The following is a 16,073-nucleotide window of genomic DNA, read 5'->3' on the forward strand; positions in this document are numbered from 1 at the left end:
GCGAAGTTAGGATTTTGGCGAAATCCGGTTGGTATGCAAGATTTTGATCTGAGGGTCGAAATGGAATTCCGAGAGTTGCAGTAGCCCCGATAGGTGATTTTGGATATGTGTGCAAAGTTTCAGGTCATTCGGAGATGTTTAGGTCGGGTTTTTGATCGAATTTGCAATTCGGAAGTTTTTAATAAACTTAGGCTTTGGTTTGAGGAAATTAAGGGATTTTGATTTTAACGATAGTGTTTTGATGGTTCGATCAAGTTTGAATGAGGTAAAAGATCATGTCTGTGCTTTTGGTTGAGGTCCCGGGGGCCTCGGGGTGAATTCGGGTGGTTAAACGGAGGATTTGGAGTTATTGCATGATTTTGGGTTGCAGGTTCTGTTGTTTCCGCATCTGCGGAAAGGGGGCTGCATAGGCGGTTCTGCAGATGCAGCGTTTGGGTCGCAGGTGCGGTCTGGGAGGCCTTGGCTTGGACCGCAGGAGCGGAAGGAAATCCGCATAAGCGGCAACCGCATAAGCGGTATTGGACCGCAGAAGCGGTCCCTGGTGAGTTAAGTTAGACTGCAAAAGCGGTCGTTTGGTCGCATGTGCGATGACCGCAGGAGCGGAAATCGACCTGGGTTTTAAAGTGAACAGTGTTTCCGAATTTGAAAGAGAAGGAAATAATTTGGGACTTCGGATTTGGCGATTCTTGGGCGATTTGAAGAGGATTCGAAGGGGTTTCATCAGGTATGAATGATTGGACTCGGATTATGTTATTATAGTGTAAGATCATGGATTAAACACTGAAATTCAAGGAATTAAAGGTTAAAAATGGAGGTTAGGGCTTGAAACTTAAGAGAGTTAGAATTGATGATTTGAGGGGTCAAATGGACTCCGGTTCTTGTGAATTTGATATGTATAGACTCGTAGCGAGATAAGGATCGTTTTGATGTAAAGTTTTCTAGATTTCGAGAAGTGGGCCCGGGGCTCGGGTTTTGCCAACTTCATGATTTTTGGTGTTTTTCGAGTATTTTCGATTGGGTTATGTTTCTTTAGCACATTGTAATGTATTCGTTGTGGTTTTGGCCATATTCGACGCGTGAGGAGGTTGATTCGAGGGGCAAGGGCATTACGGACTAGTCTACGGCCAGCTAGAGGTGAGTAATATGTGTAGATGATGAACTGAGGGTTTAAACCCCGGTATATAACACTGTGACGCTATATTGAGGCAAGACACGCACTCCATGATGGGTGCGGGGTCGTTTGTGACTGGGGGCTATGGCTTAGTACGCCCCGAGTGGTGTCCAAGCGGTGCTTTGGACTATTGACTGATTAATATGCATCCTATCTGGAGTATTATGATATATTTGGGTTGTGTGCCGACTATTTGAATCCCTTGGGGATTATTATCACTACTTCCATGATGCTTAGCATGCTATATGATTTCAGTCCTGAGTTTTAAACACTGTTTCGAAATGCTCAGTCACATTCCTAAGGTTTTAACAACTTAACTATATTTTTCCTAATAACTGGAACTGAGAATTGTAATTTGACTGACTTGTGACTCACATGCATATTCTGGACTGAGTGTGGATCGGGCTGCACGCCGCAGCGATGTTATGATGAAATTGCGCTTGGGCTGTAGGATCCCCTCCGGAGTCTGAACCCCCACAGTGAGCGCGGGTACCCAAATGGATCGGGCTGCACGCTGCAGCGATCATGTGCATTGCATTGCATTCATGCATTGATATTTACCTGATCTACCTGATTTTGTTGTTGTCATTTCACCGTTAATTGTGTTAAATTGCTAGATATAGCTTTACATTGTGGTATTTCGTAGATTCTTATCTTCTGTCATTATATATGTTTATTACTCACTGAGTTGGAAGTACTCACTTTACTCCCTGCACCATGTGTGCAGATTCAGGCGATCCGAAAGCTTAGTTGAGTGCTTTTGTCGTCTTCAAGAGTTGCTTCAGAGTTGTCGAGGTAGCTGCTTGGCGTCCGCGGGACCCGACTTCTCCCCTTTATCCATTTATATTTCTGCATCCTAGACTTATGTATTTTAAGGATTTTGCTACTCAGTTGTATTTAGAGGCTCTAAACGCGTGACCCCAGATCTGTTGGGAGTTGTTTGATGGTTATTCTGGTTTTCCTCGTTGTTTCTGTTTACTATCGTATATTGAACCTTATAACTGCTGAATTCTCTTCAATCATTTGGTAATGAAATGTAGTAATTGGGTTGTGAGAGTTAATTGGTCGGGCTTGCCTAGCATTTATTGTTGGGCGCCATCACGACCGGGATTGGGGTCGTGACATAAAAGCAGGTGACAGAAAGTCAAAAACATTTCATGCTCAGTTAAAGAATAGACATGCTAGAAATACAATTGCTTCCATTTGTAATGAGAAGGGAGGAAAAGTAACAGAACCAAAGCAGATTGAAGATGAATTCAAAGGCTTCTTTCAGAACTTACTGGGCAGTGCAACAACTAAACTACCATGCATTGATTTGGACTTAGCTAGGAATGGGCACTGTCTCACAAAGGAGAAACGAAAGATATTTAGTTGCAAAGTATCTAGGGAAGATGTAGATAAAGCAGTGAAGGAGTTACCATATGAAAAAGCACCAGGGATATATGGTTTTACTGCAGAATATTTTAAGTAATATTGGTCTACAATTCGTAATAAGGTCAGAACATCTGTATTAGAATTCTTTAGCAATGGGAAGTTGTTGAAGAGTGTTAACTGCACAACTTTAACACTGATTCCAAAGGTAGCCAACCCAAATTCAGTACAAGAGTTTAGACCTATTGCATGTTGCACAATTATATACAATATCATATCAAGAATCCTCACAACAAAATTGAAATTGGTGGTAGAATCAATTGTAGGAGAATCCCAGTCAGCTTTTATCGAAGGAAGGAACATACTGGACAATGTGATCATAGCACATGAGATGGTAAAAGGATACAATAAAAAGGGAGTATCACCAAGATGTTGTATTAAAATAGATATAAGGAAAGTCTATGACTCAATCGAATGGCCTTTTCATAGAATGATATTGATAGAGTATGGTATGTCTGTGAAGTTTGTGGAGCTGATTATGGTATGTGTATCTATTGTTAGTTATTTTCTGATCCTTAATGGAGGGTTAACAAACATATTCCAATGGAAGAAAGGGCTAAGGCAAGGGGACCCTATGTCTCCTTACCTTTTTGTGCTTGTGATGGAGTACCTGAACAAAGCTCTAAAAGAGTTAAAAGATAACCCAAACTTCAATCACCATCCAAGGTGTTCCAGAAATAATATTACTCACATTTGCTTTGCAGATGATTTAATTATTTGTTCCAGAGCAGATGAGGTGTCTATAAAATTGTTGCTTAAAAGTTTCAATCACTTCTCAGAGGTATCAGGTTTGAAGGACAATCTGGAGAAAAGTGCTCTATATATTGCAGGAGTAACAAAGGATTTCAAGGAGATGATACTGGAAGAAATGCAGTTTACTTTAGGGGAATTACCATTTCTATATCTTGGTGTTCCACTTTTTTCAAAAAATTTATCAGTGTCGTAGTGTATGCCCTTGATCGAAAAGATAACAGCTCGGATAAACTGCTGGACAACTAAGTGGTTATCATATAGTGGAAGACTCCAATTACTGAAAAGTGTGATATTTGAGATGCAAACTTACTGGGCACAAGTGTTCTTATTGCCAAAGAAGATACTCAAGATGATTGTTATTGTGTGTAGAACCATTCAGTGGACAGGAAAAAGTGATCTATCACGGAGAGCATTGGTAGCATGGGACATAATATGTATGCCATTATCAGCAGGGGGTTAAATATTCTGGATATTTATTCATGGAACAAAGTTGCATTGTGCAAACTGTTATGGGCCATTAGTGCAAAGAAAGATACACTATGGATTCAATGGGTCCATAGTTATTATGTCAAAGAGAAAGATGTTATGGTAATAGACACTCCTAAACAAGCATGCTGGATTGTGAAAAAAATCTTTGATACTAGGCAATGGTTTCTGGAAAAGCACTCAAGAAATGAGCTGGAGCAATACCAAAGAAATGGCAAGTTTAAAATCAAAAAGCTATACATTGCAATGAGACCTTAGTTCCAGAAGGTTTGATAGAAGAAGATTACAGCAAGATCAAAAGCAATACCAAAGCATAGATTTATTCTTTGGTTAGTATTTCACAGGAAATTAGCCATAGTGGACAAGCTAAGAAGATGGGGCACTATACTTGATGATGAATGTGTATTATGTTGGTACAAATGAAGAAGAGTCAATGGAGCATTTATGGTTTGGATGCAGTTATGCCAAAACAATATGGTCTAAACTGTTACATTAGCTGAATGAAACCCATCAGATTGGTAATTGGGATGATGTGATTAAATGGCTGACAAGCAGAAATCCAAGCAGAGCTCGTGGAGAAGTGCTCGTGTTCCTGTTCACAGCCATGGTGTATCATGTTTGGACAGAAATGAACAACAGAAGATTCCAAGGAAAAGCAGTAGAAGGCAGGCAAAAATCAAAGACATAGTACTGGAACTGCACCTGGCTGGACAGAATGAAAGGAAATGGCAAAAACAATTAGCAAGACTAAAGAATTATCCAAGTATAGTATAGAAAGATTACAGTAATTGAAGGATAGATGTGTAAATGGAAAGTGATAGTTGAGAGTGTTCAGAAAATGTAATAGATAGAATCTAGTTCTAGAGTCAAAAAAAGAACTAGCGAATGTAAATATTCCTACTTGGTTAAATAAAGTTTAAGCATTTAACCAAAAAAAAGAGAAGTAGGAAAAGAAGACAACATAGAAAATAACAAAGTGATAACTGGAATGTAAAATGAATTGTGGAAGTAAGTCTGCCGCTTTAGCAGAGATTCGAACTTGTAACGAATGGCCCTATAATAAACCCTATTTGCCATTGTTCTGCAGCTTCCATGTCACAACCCAGATTTCCCACCTTCGGGGGATCGTGATGCCGCCTACTAATAGGAGTTAGGCAATCCAAACTTAATTACCTTTTCCATTAATGACATAATCCCTTTTTAACAATTAGCGGCAATAATATAAACGACACAGAATTAAATAATAAGCGGAAGTTTTTAATCATAGAAAACCGAATAGAAATGCGAAAAAATTCAACATAAGCCTCTGCCCAAAACTGGTGTCACAATACTCACGAACTACTAAGATTTACTAAATACAATGTCAGAAAGAAAATGTAACTGTTTGTCCCGAATACAAAAGACAACATACTGAAAAGATGGATAAAGGAGACATCGGGCCCGCGAACGCCTGCAAGGCTACCTCGGTGTCTCACTGGACTGAAGGTCAGCTCACTCGTTACTGCTGCTGCTGTCCAAAACCTGGATCTGTGCAAAATAGCACAAAGTGTAGTATCAGCATAACCAACCTCATGTGCTGGTAAGTGCCTAGCCTAACCTCGACGAAGTAGTGACAAGGCTAGGATCGGACTACCAATTAAACCTGTGCAGTTGTATAATATATAGCGGAAAGTAAAGCAAAAATAAACAAGTAAAGATGGGAGGGGGGAAACATGCTGCGGGTGTATACCAGTATTAACAGTAAGTCCAGAGTAATAGTCTAAGGGTAGCTTAGAATTTAAAGCGAACAAAGAAACTAGTATCCAAAATAAACACACTCGTATCAATAATTATTGCGGCGTTAAACCCGATCCCAATATATAGAAACACTATTGCGGCGTGCAACCTGATCCATATCATTTAGCATTGTTGCGGCATGCAGCCCGATCCACAAATATCATTGTTGCAGCGTGCAACCCGATCCATATCATTTAACATTGTTGCGGCATGCAATCTGATCCACAAATATCATACAATGTATAGCATCACCCTTCGTGCTTTATCACTCTTCCTCACCCAAACAACAATCACAAATAAGGGGCAAGAAAATAAATAAATAATGATAAAAACCCCGGCAAGGGAATGCAATTAAAAAGTTAAATCTCGGCAAGGGAACAATATCAATAAATTTTCATATCTCGGCAAGGGAGAAAATCAACAAAACGTTCCGGCAAGGGAGTAAACCAATAACTCTTTCTCTTTCTTTCACTTTCATCTCATAGTTCACATTATCACTTGAGCCAATGCTCCAAAGATTTAAATATATCATATACCTTCACAATTTGTATTTCAACTCGAGCCAACGCTCCACGAAGTTCAAATCTCACAATTTCCTTTCACATACTCTTTAAAACATATAGAAATCATCAATTAAGTATGGAAGCTATAACAAAACCAGGATATTCGCAATCTAAGGACTCACGGTCATGCTAAACACCAATGTATAGATACTCGTTATCATGCCTATACATCGTACTCGACAATTAGCAAGTAGCAAATAAGACTCCACTCCTATTCCCTCAAGCTAAGGTTAGACCAAACACTTACCTCAACTTTCACGGCCAAATCAATCCACAACAACCGCTTTTCCTCTGAATTCGGCTCCAACTCAATCAAATCTATACAATAATGACTTCATAGTATCAATATATGCTAAACAAATCAAACCCAATGCCTAAATATAGATTTTCAAGCCTTCTTTCCAAAATTCCAAAAATTGAACCCGGGCCCGCTTGGTCAAAACACGAGGTTCGGACCAAATTCATATCCCTCATTCCCTCACGAGCCCGAATATATAATTTTTTTTCAAATTCGACCCCAAAACGAGGTCTAAATCAAGAAAAGGTAAAAAGCTCTAACTATACCTAATTCCCCCAATTTCTACTCTAAATTACATGTTTTAGGCTTAGGAATTCAACAAATATTGATAGAAAATGAAGAAAACGAGTTAAGATTTACTAACCCAAGAAGATTTGGTAAAGAGAGCTTCAATGGATGCCTAAGGACCTTGGAGAAGAAGGAGCTCGTGTGTTTTGATGAAAAATTTCCATCACTGTTCTGTTTTGGAATTAAAATATAACTAGGCGAAATTGCCCTTCGCGTTCACGGAAGGAGGGTCCCGTTCGCGAAGGGTAAACTTGGCAGAACATCGCGTTCATGATGGGAAGAGTGCGAACGCGAAGAGGAAAGGCTGGGGGTCCAGGACTTGGTCTACGCAAATGCGTGGACCTTTACGCGAACGCGATAAAGGAGCCCTATAAACTACGCGAACGCGAAAGTATCAGTGCGATCGCGATGAGCAAAATGAAGGCTAAGTCCTCACAGTCAAATAACCCTATGCGAACGTGAGGGCTTGAACGTGAACGCAAAGGAGGAGAAATTAAGGCATCGCGAACGCAGGAGGAAGGACGCGAACGCGAAAAAGAAACTGGGTCTACAACAACTGAAGAATTTCTGCAATCTTTCTAAGTTCGAAACCACTCTGAAACACGTCCCATAACACTCCCGAGCCCTCGGGGCTCCTAACCAAACATATACACTAACTCAACAACATCCTACGAACTTAGCCGTGCGATCAAATCGCCAAAATAACATCAAAAACAATGAATCAAACCTCAAAATTACTAATTTTCTTCAAACTTCATAAACATTCAAATTTAGAGTTTTAAGTCCGAAACACGTCAAATGACGTCCGATTTCGACCAAACTTCACAGAAATATCTTAAACCACATATAAGACCTGTACCGGGCGCCGGAACCAAAATATAGTCCCGATACCAACAGTTCTAATCAATTTTCATTTCCATTTTCCTTAATAATTTGAGAAAAATAATTTTACTCAAAAATTCATTTCTCGGGCTTGGGACCTCGGAATTCGATTCTGGGCATACGCCCGAGTCTCATATTATTCTACGGACCCTCTGGGACTGTCAAATTACGGGTTCGGGTCCGTTTACCCAAAATATTGACCAAAGTCAAACTTATTCATTTTAATACCAAATTTTAACATTTTTCATAGAATTTCACATTTAATCTTTCCGACTACGCGACCGGACTATGCACGCAAATCGAGGTGACTAAAAATGACATTTTCAAGGCCTCGGAAGCACGGAATGATCATGAAAACAGGTGATGACCCTTTGGGTCGACACATTCTCCATTTCTAAAACAACCGTTCGTCCTCGAACGGACAGAAGAAATAAGTGCATGAGTTAGGAAATAGATGAGGATAATGGCTCTGCATATCGGACTCGGACTCCCAGGTCGATGCCTCAGGAGGCTGACCTCTCCACTGAACACAAATAGAAGGGAAACTCTTGGACCTCAACTGACGAACCTGCTGGTCCAAAATAGCTACCGGCTCCTCCTCATAAGATAAGTCTTTGTCCAACTGGACAGTGCTGAAATCTAACACGTGAGCTGGATCGCTCTGATACCAACTTGTCACAACCCGGATTTCCCACCCTCAAGAGGTCGTGATGACACCTACTAATAGGAGCTAGGCAAGCCAAACTTAATTACTTTTTCCATTAATGAAATAATCTCTTTTTAACAATTAGCGGCAATAATATAAACGTAACAGAATTAAATAATAAGCAGAAGTCTTTAATCATACAAAACCGAATAGAAACGCGGAAAAATTGAATAGTCAGTACTTCCTTTACATCAACCTCCAAGTTATTACCTTTACAATTGCTAGATTTAGCTATATTGGCACCATAGTACTCTCATAATTGCATAAACATAAATTTTTCTTAATGTATTGCATCTTTTATAAAGAAAATATACATATTAGTTTAACTTTGAGGAATAATAATACGATCCGAAATCCGATCCGATCCAAAATTTAAAATTCGATCCAATCCGATATAATTCGGTTCAAATTCGGATTGCATTTTCTAGAATTCGAAATCCGAAATTTGAACCCGAAATGTGCTAAATCCGATCCGATCCGTGCACAACCCTACCCAAGACTGGTGTCACAATACTCACGAACTACTAAGATTTACTAAATACAATGTCTGAAAGAAAATGTAATTGTTTGTCCCGAATACAAAAGACAATAGATTGAAAAGAAGGATAAAAGAGACGTCGGCCCCGCGGACGCCTCCAAGGCTACCTCGGTGTCTCACTGGACTGAAGGCATGCTCCCTCGCTGCTATTGCTGCTGTCCAAAACCTGGATCTGTGCAAAATAGCACAGAGTATAGTATCAGCACAACCGACCCCATGTGCTGGTAAGTGCCTAACCTAACCTCGGCGAAGTAGTGACAAGGCTAGGACCGGACTACCAATTAAACATGTGCAATTATATAATATACAGCGGAAAGTAAAGTAGAAATAAACAAGTAAAGATGGGTGGGGGAAAACATGTTGCAGGGGTGTACCGGTATCAACAGTAAGTCCAGAGTAACAGTCTAAGGGTAGCTTAGAATTTACAGCGAACAAAGAAACTAGTATCCAAAATAAACACACTCGTATCAATAATTGTTGTGCGTCCAACCCGATCCCAATATATAACAACACTGTTGTGGCGTGCAACCCGATCCATATCATTTAGCATTGTTGCGGTGTTCAACCCGATCCACAAATATCATTGTTGTTGCGTGCAACCCGATCCATATCATTTAGCATTGTTGCAGCGTGCAACCTGATCCACAAATATCTTACAATGCACGACATCACCCTTTGTGCTTTATCACTCTTACTCACCCAAACAACAATCACAAATAAGGGGCAAGAAAATAAATAAATAAAGAAATAAATAATGATAAAAATCCCGGCAAGGAAATACAATTAAACAGTTAAATCCCGGTAAGGGAACAATATCAATAAATTTCCATGTCCCGGCAAGGGAGAAAATCAACAAAGCAACAAAACGTTCCGGCAAGGGAGTAAACCAATAACTCTTTCTCTTTCTTTCACTTTCATCTCATAGTTTACATTATCACTTGAGTCAATGCTCCAAAGATTTAAATATATCATATACCTTCACAATTTGTATTTCAACTCGAGCCAACGCTCCACGAAGTTCAAATCTCACAATTTCCTTTCACATACTCTTTACAACATATAGAAATCATCAATTAAGTATGGAAGCTATAACAAAATCAGGATATTCGCAATCTAAGGACTCACGGTCATGCTAGACACCAATGTATAGATACTCGTTACCATGCCTATACATCGTACTCGACAATTAGCAAGTAGAAAATTAGACTCCACTCCTATTCCCTCAAGCTAAGGTTAGACCAAACACTTACCTCAACTTCCATGGCCAAATCAATCCACAACAACCGCTTTCCCTCTCAAATTCGGCTCCAACTCAATCAAATCTATACAATAATGACTTCATAGTATCAATATATGCTAAACAAATCAAACCCAATGCCTAAATATAGATTTCCAAGCCTTCTTTCCAAAATTCTAAAAATCGAACCCGGGCCCGCTTGGTCAAAATATGAGGTTCGGACCAAATTCATATCACCCATTCCTCCACGAGCCCGAATATATAAATTTTTTTCAAATTCGACCCCAAAACGAGGTCTAAATCAAGAAAAAATAAAAAGCTCTAACTATACCCAATTTTCCCAATTTATACTCTAAATTACATGTTTTAGGCTTAGGAATTCAACAAATATTGATGGAAAATGAAGAAAACGAGTTAAGATTTACTAGCCCAAGAAGTGTTGGTGAAAGAGAGATTCAATGGATGTCTAAGGACTTTGGAGAAGAAGGAGCTCGTGTGTTTTGATGAGAAATTTCCGTCACTGTTCAGTTTTGGAATTAAAATATAATTGGGCGAAATTTCCCTTCGCGTTCGCGGAAGGAGGGTCGCGTTCGCGAAGGGTAAACTTGGCAGACCATCGCGTTCGCGATGGGAAGAGTGCGAATGTGAAGAGGAAAGGCTGGGGTCCAGGACTTGGTCTACGCGAACGCGTGGACCTTTACGCGAACGCGATGAATGAGCCCTATGAACTACGCGAACATGAAAGTATCAGTGCGATCGCGATGAGGAAAATGAAGGCTATGTCCTCAGAGTCAAATACCCTACGCGAACGCGAGGGCTTGAACGCTAACGCAAAGGAGGAGAAATTAAGGCATCGCGAACGCAGGAGGAAGGACGCGAACGTGAAGAAGAAACTGGGTCTGCAACAGCTGAAGAATTTCTGCAATCTTTCTAAGTTCGAAACCACTCCGAAACACCTCCCAAAACACTCCCGAGCTCTCGGGGCTCCTTACCAAACACATACACTAACTCAATAACATCCTACGAACTTAACCGTGCGATCAAATAGCCAAAATAATATCAAAAATAATGAATCAAACCTCAAAATTACTAGTTTTTCTTCAAACTTCATAAACTTTCAAATTTAGAGTTTTAAGTCTGAAACACGTCAAACGACGTCTGATTTCGAACAAACTTCACAGAAATATCTTAAACCACATATAAGACCTGTACCGGGCGCCGGAACCAAAATACGGGCCTAATACCAACACGTTCTAATCAATTTTCATTTCCATTTTCCTTAATAATTTCAGAAAAACCATCATACAAGAAAATTCATTTCCCGAGCTTGGGATCTCGGAATTCGATTCCGGGCATACGCCCGAGTCCATATTTTTCTACGGATTCTCCGGGACCGTCAAATTACGGGTCCGGGTCCGTTTACCCAAAATGTTGACCAAAGTCAAACTTATTCATTTTAATACCAAATTTTAGCATTTTTCACAAAATTTCACATTTAAGCTTTCCGGCTACGCGCCCGGACTGTGCACGCAAATTGAGGTGACTAAAAATGAGCTTTTCAAGGCCTCGGCAGAACGGAATGAATAAGAAAACAGGTGATGACCCTTTGGGTCGTCACATTCCATTTGTGTCAACTGGATTCATCAATTACAATATTATCGGCTTTCACGAATTTCTGATGAAGTTAACAAGTAAGAAATAATTAATTTTTTCGATGAAGCGGGTTCAATGGACCCCTCTAACAATAAGGTGGGTCCGCCCCCGGAGTTCATACACATGTGCTCTAATCTCTAGTAAATTATGCTGAAACTTTTCGTGTTGCACTAAAATAGTGGTTATTTTTAATGACTTTGTAAACGCTGATTGTTTTTCAATTACCAATCCAAAAACTGGCTAGTCCGTGCTATTTTAACAAGTTATTAAAATAAATTTAGCCCAAAAAAGATGATCCAAAGGTTGACAAACTTATAAAAATTTGAAAATACCATGTGAACAAAAAATCATCGTGGCAGTGCATGTCGCACTCTCATAAGGTAAGAATAAGATTGGTTGGGGAAGCAAAATATCAAGTTTAGGGGGGGTAATTACGCCAAGGAAAAGTTTGGGTGTAATTACCAAAAATAGAGAATAAGTTTGGGCGTGCATTGAATAAATTGAGTCCGTTTGGCCATGAAATATTTTTATCTTTTTTCGAAAAAAAATCATTTTTTTTCAAATCAGTGCTTAGCCATAAAATTTTTAATTTTCACTTGAAGTTGAATTTTGAATTTTTCGAAAATTTTAAAAACTCCAAAAAATAGTTTTTCAAAATTGTTACTCAGATCATTCACAAAAATTCAAAACAACCCAAAATTTTATTCATATCCAAATACAAATCTAATTTTTAAATACTACTTTTACTTGAAATCAAATTTTACCATTTTGAGAATTTTACAATTCTTATGTCCAAACGCCCTCAAAATGTGAAGTGTAGGGGTTCTGAGGTGTTTTTCCTAAATTTAGGTGCAAAATATAAAAGCACACTTAAATAAATACTATAATACGTATAAATTTTCAATGCCAGCCATCATTATAATCTTTAATACACCATCAAATTCTAGAAATAATTTTGAAATGATAATCGAAAATTGCACATCATATTTGAAATGATAATCGAAAATTGCACATCAAATATATATATTATTTATTAGTAATTGTCATATTGATTTCTTATGATATGGTTACGCGCGAAAAACGAATATCCTAAATTCATTATATTAAAAACATGAAACCTTTTAACAAAATATCATTTGCCTTTTTTACTTTTAAAAATAAATTTCTCACTAGAAAAAAATTATCATTTAATATTTTTCTAATGTTTAGAATTTTTTTGACATATATTGCTAATTCATTACTGAATAGGATTAGTGAAGGATATTTGTTATTTAGCTACATAGTTTATTTTTTTTGCGCTTATTTTTTTTTGTTTTTTGCAGTTGAATGTATAAAATATACCCAGTCAAATCTCTCTATAATAACATCCTTATATAACAACACTTCATTATAAAAGCGAAGTTTTTTCGGAACCAAATGTTATATTTTGTTATAACATATGTTTTCTATAACAATAATAGGGGTATCAAGTTACTTAGCCATACCATGAAAGTCTGGGAGAGGGTGGTGGAACTGAGGGTGAGGAAGACAACGTCTATATCCGACAACCAGTTTGGGTTCATGCCAGGCCGCTCCACCACGGAAGCTATCCACCTTATTAGGAGGTTGGTGGAACAATACAGGGATAAGAAAAAGGATCTGCATATGGTGTTTATTGATTTGGAGAAAGCGTATGACAAGGTTCCAAGGGAGGTGCTCTGGAGATGCCTTGAGGTGAAGGGCGTGCCGGTAGCCTACATAAGAGCGATTAAAGACATGTATGACGGAGCTAAGACTAAGGTTAGGACTGTGGGAGGCGACTCAGAGCATTTTACGGTTGTTATGGGATTACACCAAGGCTCTGCGCTTAGCCCATTCCTATTTGCCTTGGTGATGGATGCTTTGACACGCCATATTCAAGGGGAGGTGCCATGGTGTATGCTGTTTGCTGATGACATCGTTCTAATTGACGAGACGAGGGCAGGTGTTAACGAGAGATTGGAGGTTTGAAGACAGACTCTCGAGTCTAAGGGTTTCAAATTGAGCAGGTCTAAGACAGAGTACATGGAGTGCAAGTTTAGCACTGAGTCGGGGGATGTAGGCGGGGACGTGAGGCTTGGGTCACAGGTCATCCCGAAGAGAGATAACTTCAAGTACCTTGGGTCGGTGATTCAGGGGGACGGAGAGATCGACAAGGACGTCACTCACCGCATAGGGGCGGGATGGATGAAATGGAGGCTGGCGTCTGGAGTCTTGTGTGATAAGAAAGTGCCACTGATACTCAAAGGTAAGTTTTATAGAGCTGTGGTTAGACCGGCTATGTTGTATGGGGCAGAGTGCTGGCCGGTTAAGAACTCCCATATCCAGAGGTTGAAAGTAGCAGAGATGCGGATGCTGAGGTGGATGTGCGGACACACTAGGTTAGACAAGATCAAGAATGAAGATATTCGGAGGAAGGTGGGCTTCGCTTCTGTGGATGACAAGATGCGGGAAGCGAGGCTTAGATGGTTTGGGCACGTGAAGAGGAGAAGCATCGATGTCCCGGTGAGGAGGTGCGAGCGGTTGGCCGTGGTGGGTATGAGAAGAGGTAGAGGGAGACCTAAGAAGTATTGGGGAGAGGTGAACAGGCAGGACATGGTACGTCTGCAGATTTCCGAGGACACGACCCTTGATAGGAAGGCATGGAGGACAAACATTAGAGTTGTAGGATAGGGGTAGTGGTGCTTCCCTTTCTGCATACCGGGGTGAGGCGGGGCTGGATTAGGGTTGATTCTAGATGGCTTGTAGTTTAAGTTGAACCCACACTATTCTTGAGGTTTATCTTAGATGCCTTAGACTCTGGTTACTGTTACTGCATGTCATTCATCTTTTATTTTTTTTATGCTTCTGTTACTATAATGGTTTTTACTGGAGTTACTAATGATTTCTCTTTTCTTTTCTTTTCTTGTTTTCCTTGTTCTCTTTTATTTCCGTCGTTCTGAGCTGAGGGTCTATCGGAAACTGCCTCTCTGCCCTATCGGAGCAGGGGTAAGGTCTGTGTACACATTACCCTCCCCATACCCCACTATGTGGGATTTTACTGGGTAGTTATTGTTGTTGTTGTTGTTATATGTTTTCTATAACAACAATTCGCTATAACATTCAAAAATATCCGGAACAAACAAGGCTGTTATAGAGAGGTTTGACTGTAATACCTAAATAATTATTTTTATACGAAGTTAAAATTAAAAAAAGGAGGACTCATGATAGACCATTAAGCTTTTACAATTATCTTAGCTTGTTTTCATGCTTAGTTAGATCCACTACTTTATTAACTAAATAGGATTAACATTCGCCAATACCAAAAGTATATATTTTGTCAAATTTTATTTTATAATCGAACAAAATATCTAATAGTATTAGTTTAAATTTTAAAAAATTATACTAGTTATTAATATAGGATATAACGTGTATTTTAAAATTAATTTAAATTAAATAAAAGAAACTAATTGGCGACTGAAAAATAAATTTTGGGACTACTTATCTACATTGTAGAAACACGTATATTTTTAAATGGTTACGGCATGTTATTTACTCTACTTTTTAGGTTATCAAACTAAACTTATTAGTAGAATTTTACTTCCTTGAAAATTTAAAACTCTCAAAATACAGAGTCACGCAAATGAGCTGAAAACGTCACGAAAATTTATACTACTTGTTCTCACATTCAAATTCACTTTCGCTCTCTCTCTCAAGTTGCTTCTGCGTTCTTCAGGTATTGACTCTTCTACTTCATCGATCTCTCTGTTATAGTGCTAATTCTCATTCATCTCTTTGTTTTTGTATAACTTGCTGTGTCTTCTACAACTTAATCACTGATCTCTCTGTAATTCTGCTACTCATTATTGAATTCTCTTCTATTTTGTTTTTTGATTTTAATCACTATGTGTGTGAGTGTGTGAGTGTGTGAGCGAGCGAGTGAGATAGAAATATTCTCATTTTTGGAGATGAATTTCGTGTCTCTGTGTGTGAGTGAGTAAGAGACGATAATTTGATGATTTCTCTGCTAGTTATTTATTATTGATTTCTCTTTTATTTTGTTTTTTGCTTTTAATCACGGTGTGAATGTATGTGTGAGCGAGCGAGTGAGCGAGAGAGAAATATTCTCGTTTTTTGAGTTGAATTTCGTGTGTGTGAGAGAGTGAGTGAGATTTTTGTGTACTCATCATTGATTTCTCTGCTAGCTACTTCATCATTGATTCTCTACTTTTTTGGGCTTTTAATCACTGTGTGTGTGAGAAAATGTGCGTACGTGTGTGAGCAAAAGAGAATT

The 16,073-nt window shown here is 38.9% G+C and overlaps 1 protein-coding gene across 1 annotated transcript; it reads left to right on the plus strand.

The window, feature by feature from the left end:
- Window positions 1-13,426: 13,426 nt before the first annotated feature.
- On the plus strand, window positions 13,427-13,771 carry LOC142179317 (secreted RxLR effector protein 78-like). The gene has a single exon (XM_075249010.1). The coding sequence runs from the start codon at window positions 13,427-13,429 to the stop codon at window positions 13,769-13,771; it is 345 nt and encodes a 114-aa protein (XP_075105111.1).
- Window positions 13,772-16,073: the final 2,302 nt, after the last annotated feature.

Source organism: Nicotiana tabacum, unplaced genomic scaffold (assembly GCF_000715075.1).
Source record: "Nicotiana tabacum cultivar K326 unplaced genomic scaffold, ASM71507v2 Un00599, whole genome shotgun sequence".
Lineage (NCBI taxonomy): Eukaryota > Viridiplantae > Streptophyta > Magnoliopsida > Solanales > Solanaceae > Nicotiana > Nicotiana tabacum.

What these genes read in the sequence shown, in the direction of transcription:
- LOC142179317 (XM_075249010.1), top strand. Translation starts at nt 13,427, where the DNA reads ATGGTGTTTATTGATTTGGAGAAAGCGTATGACAAGGTTCCAAGGGAG.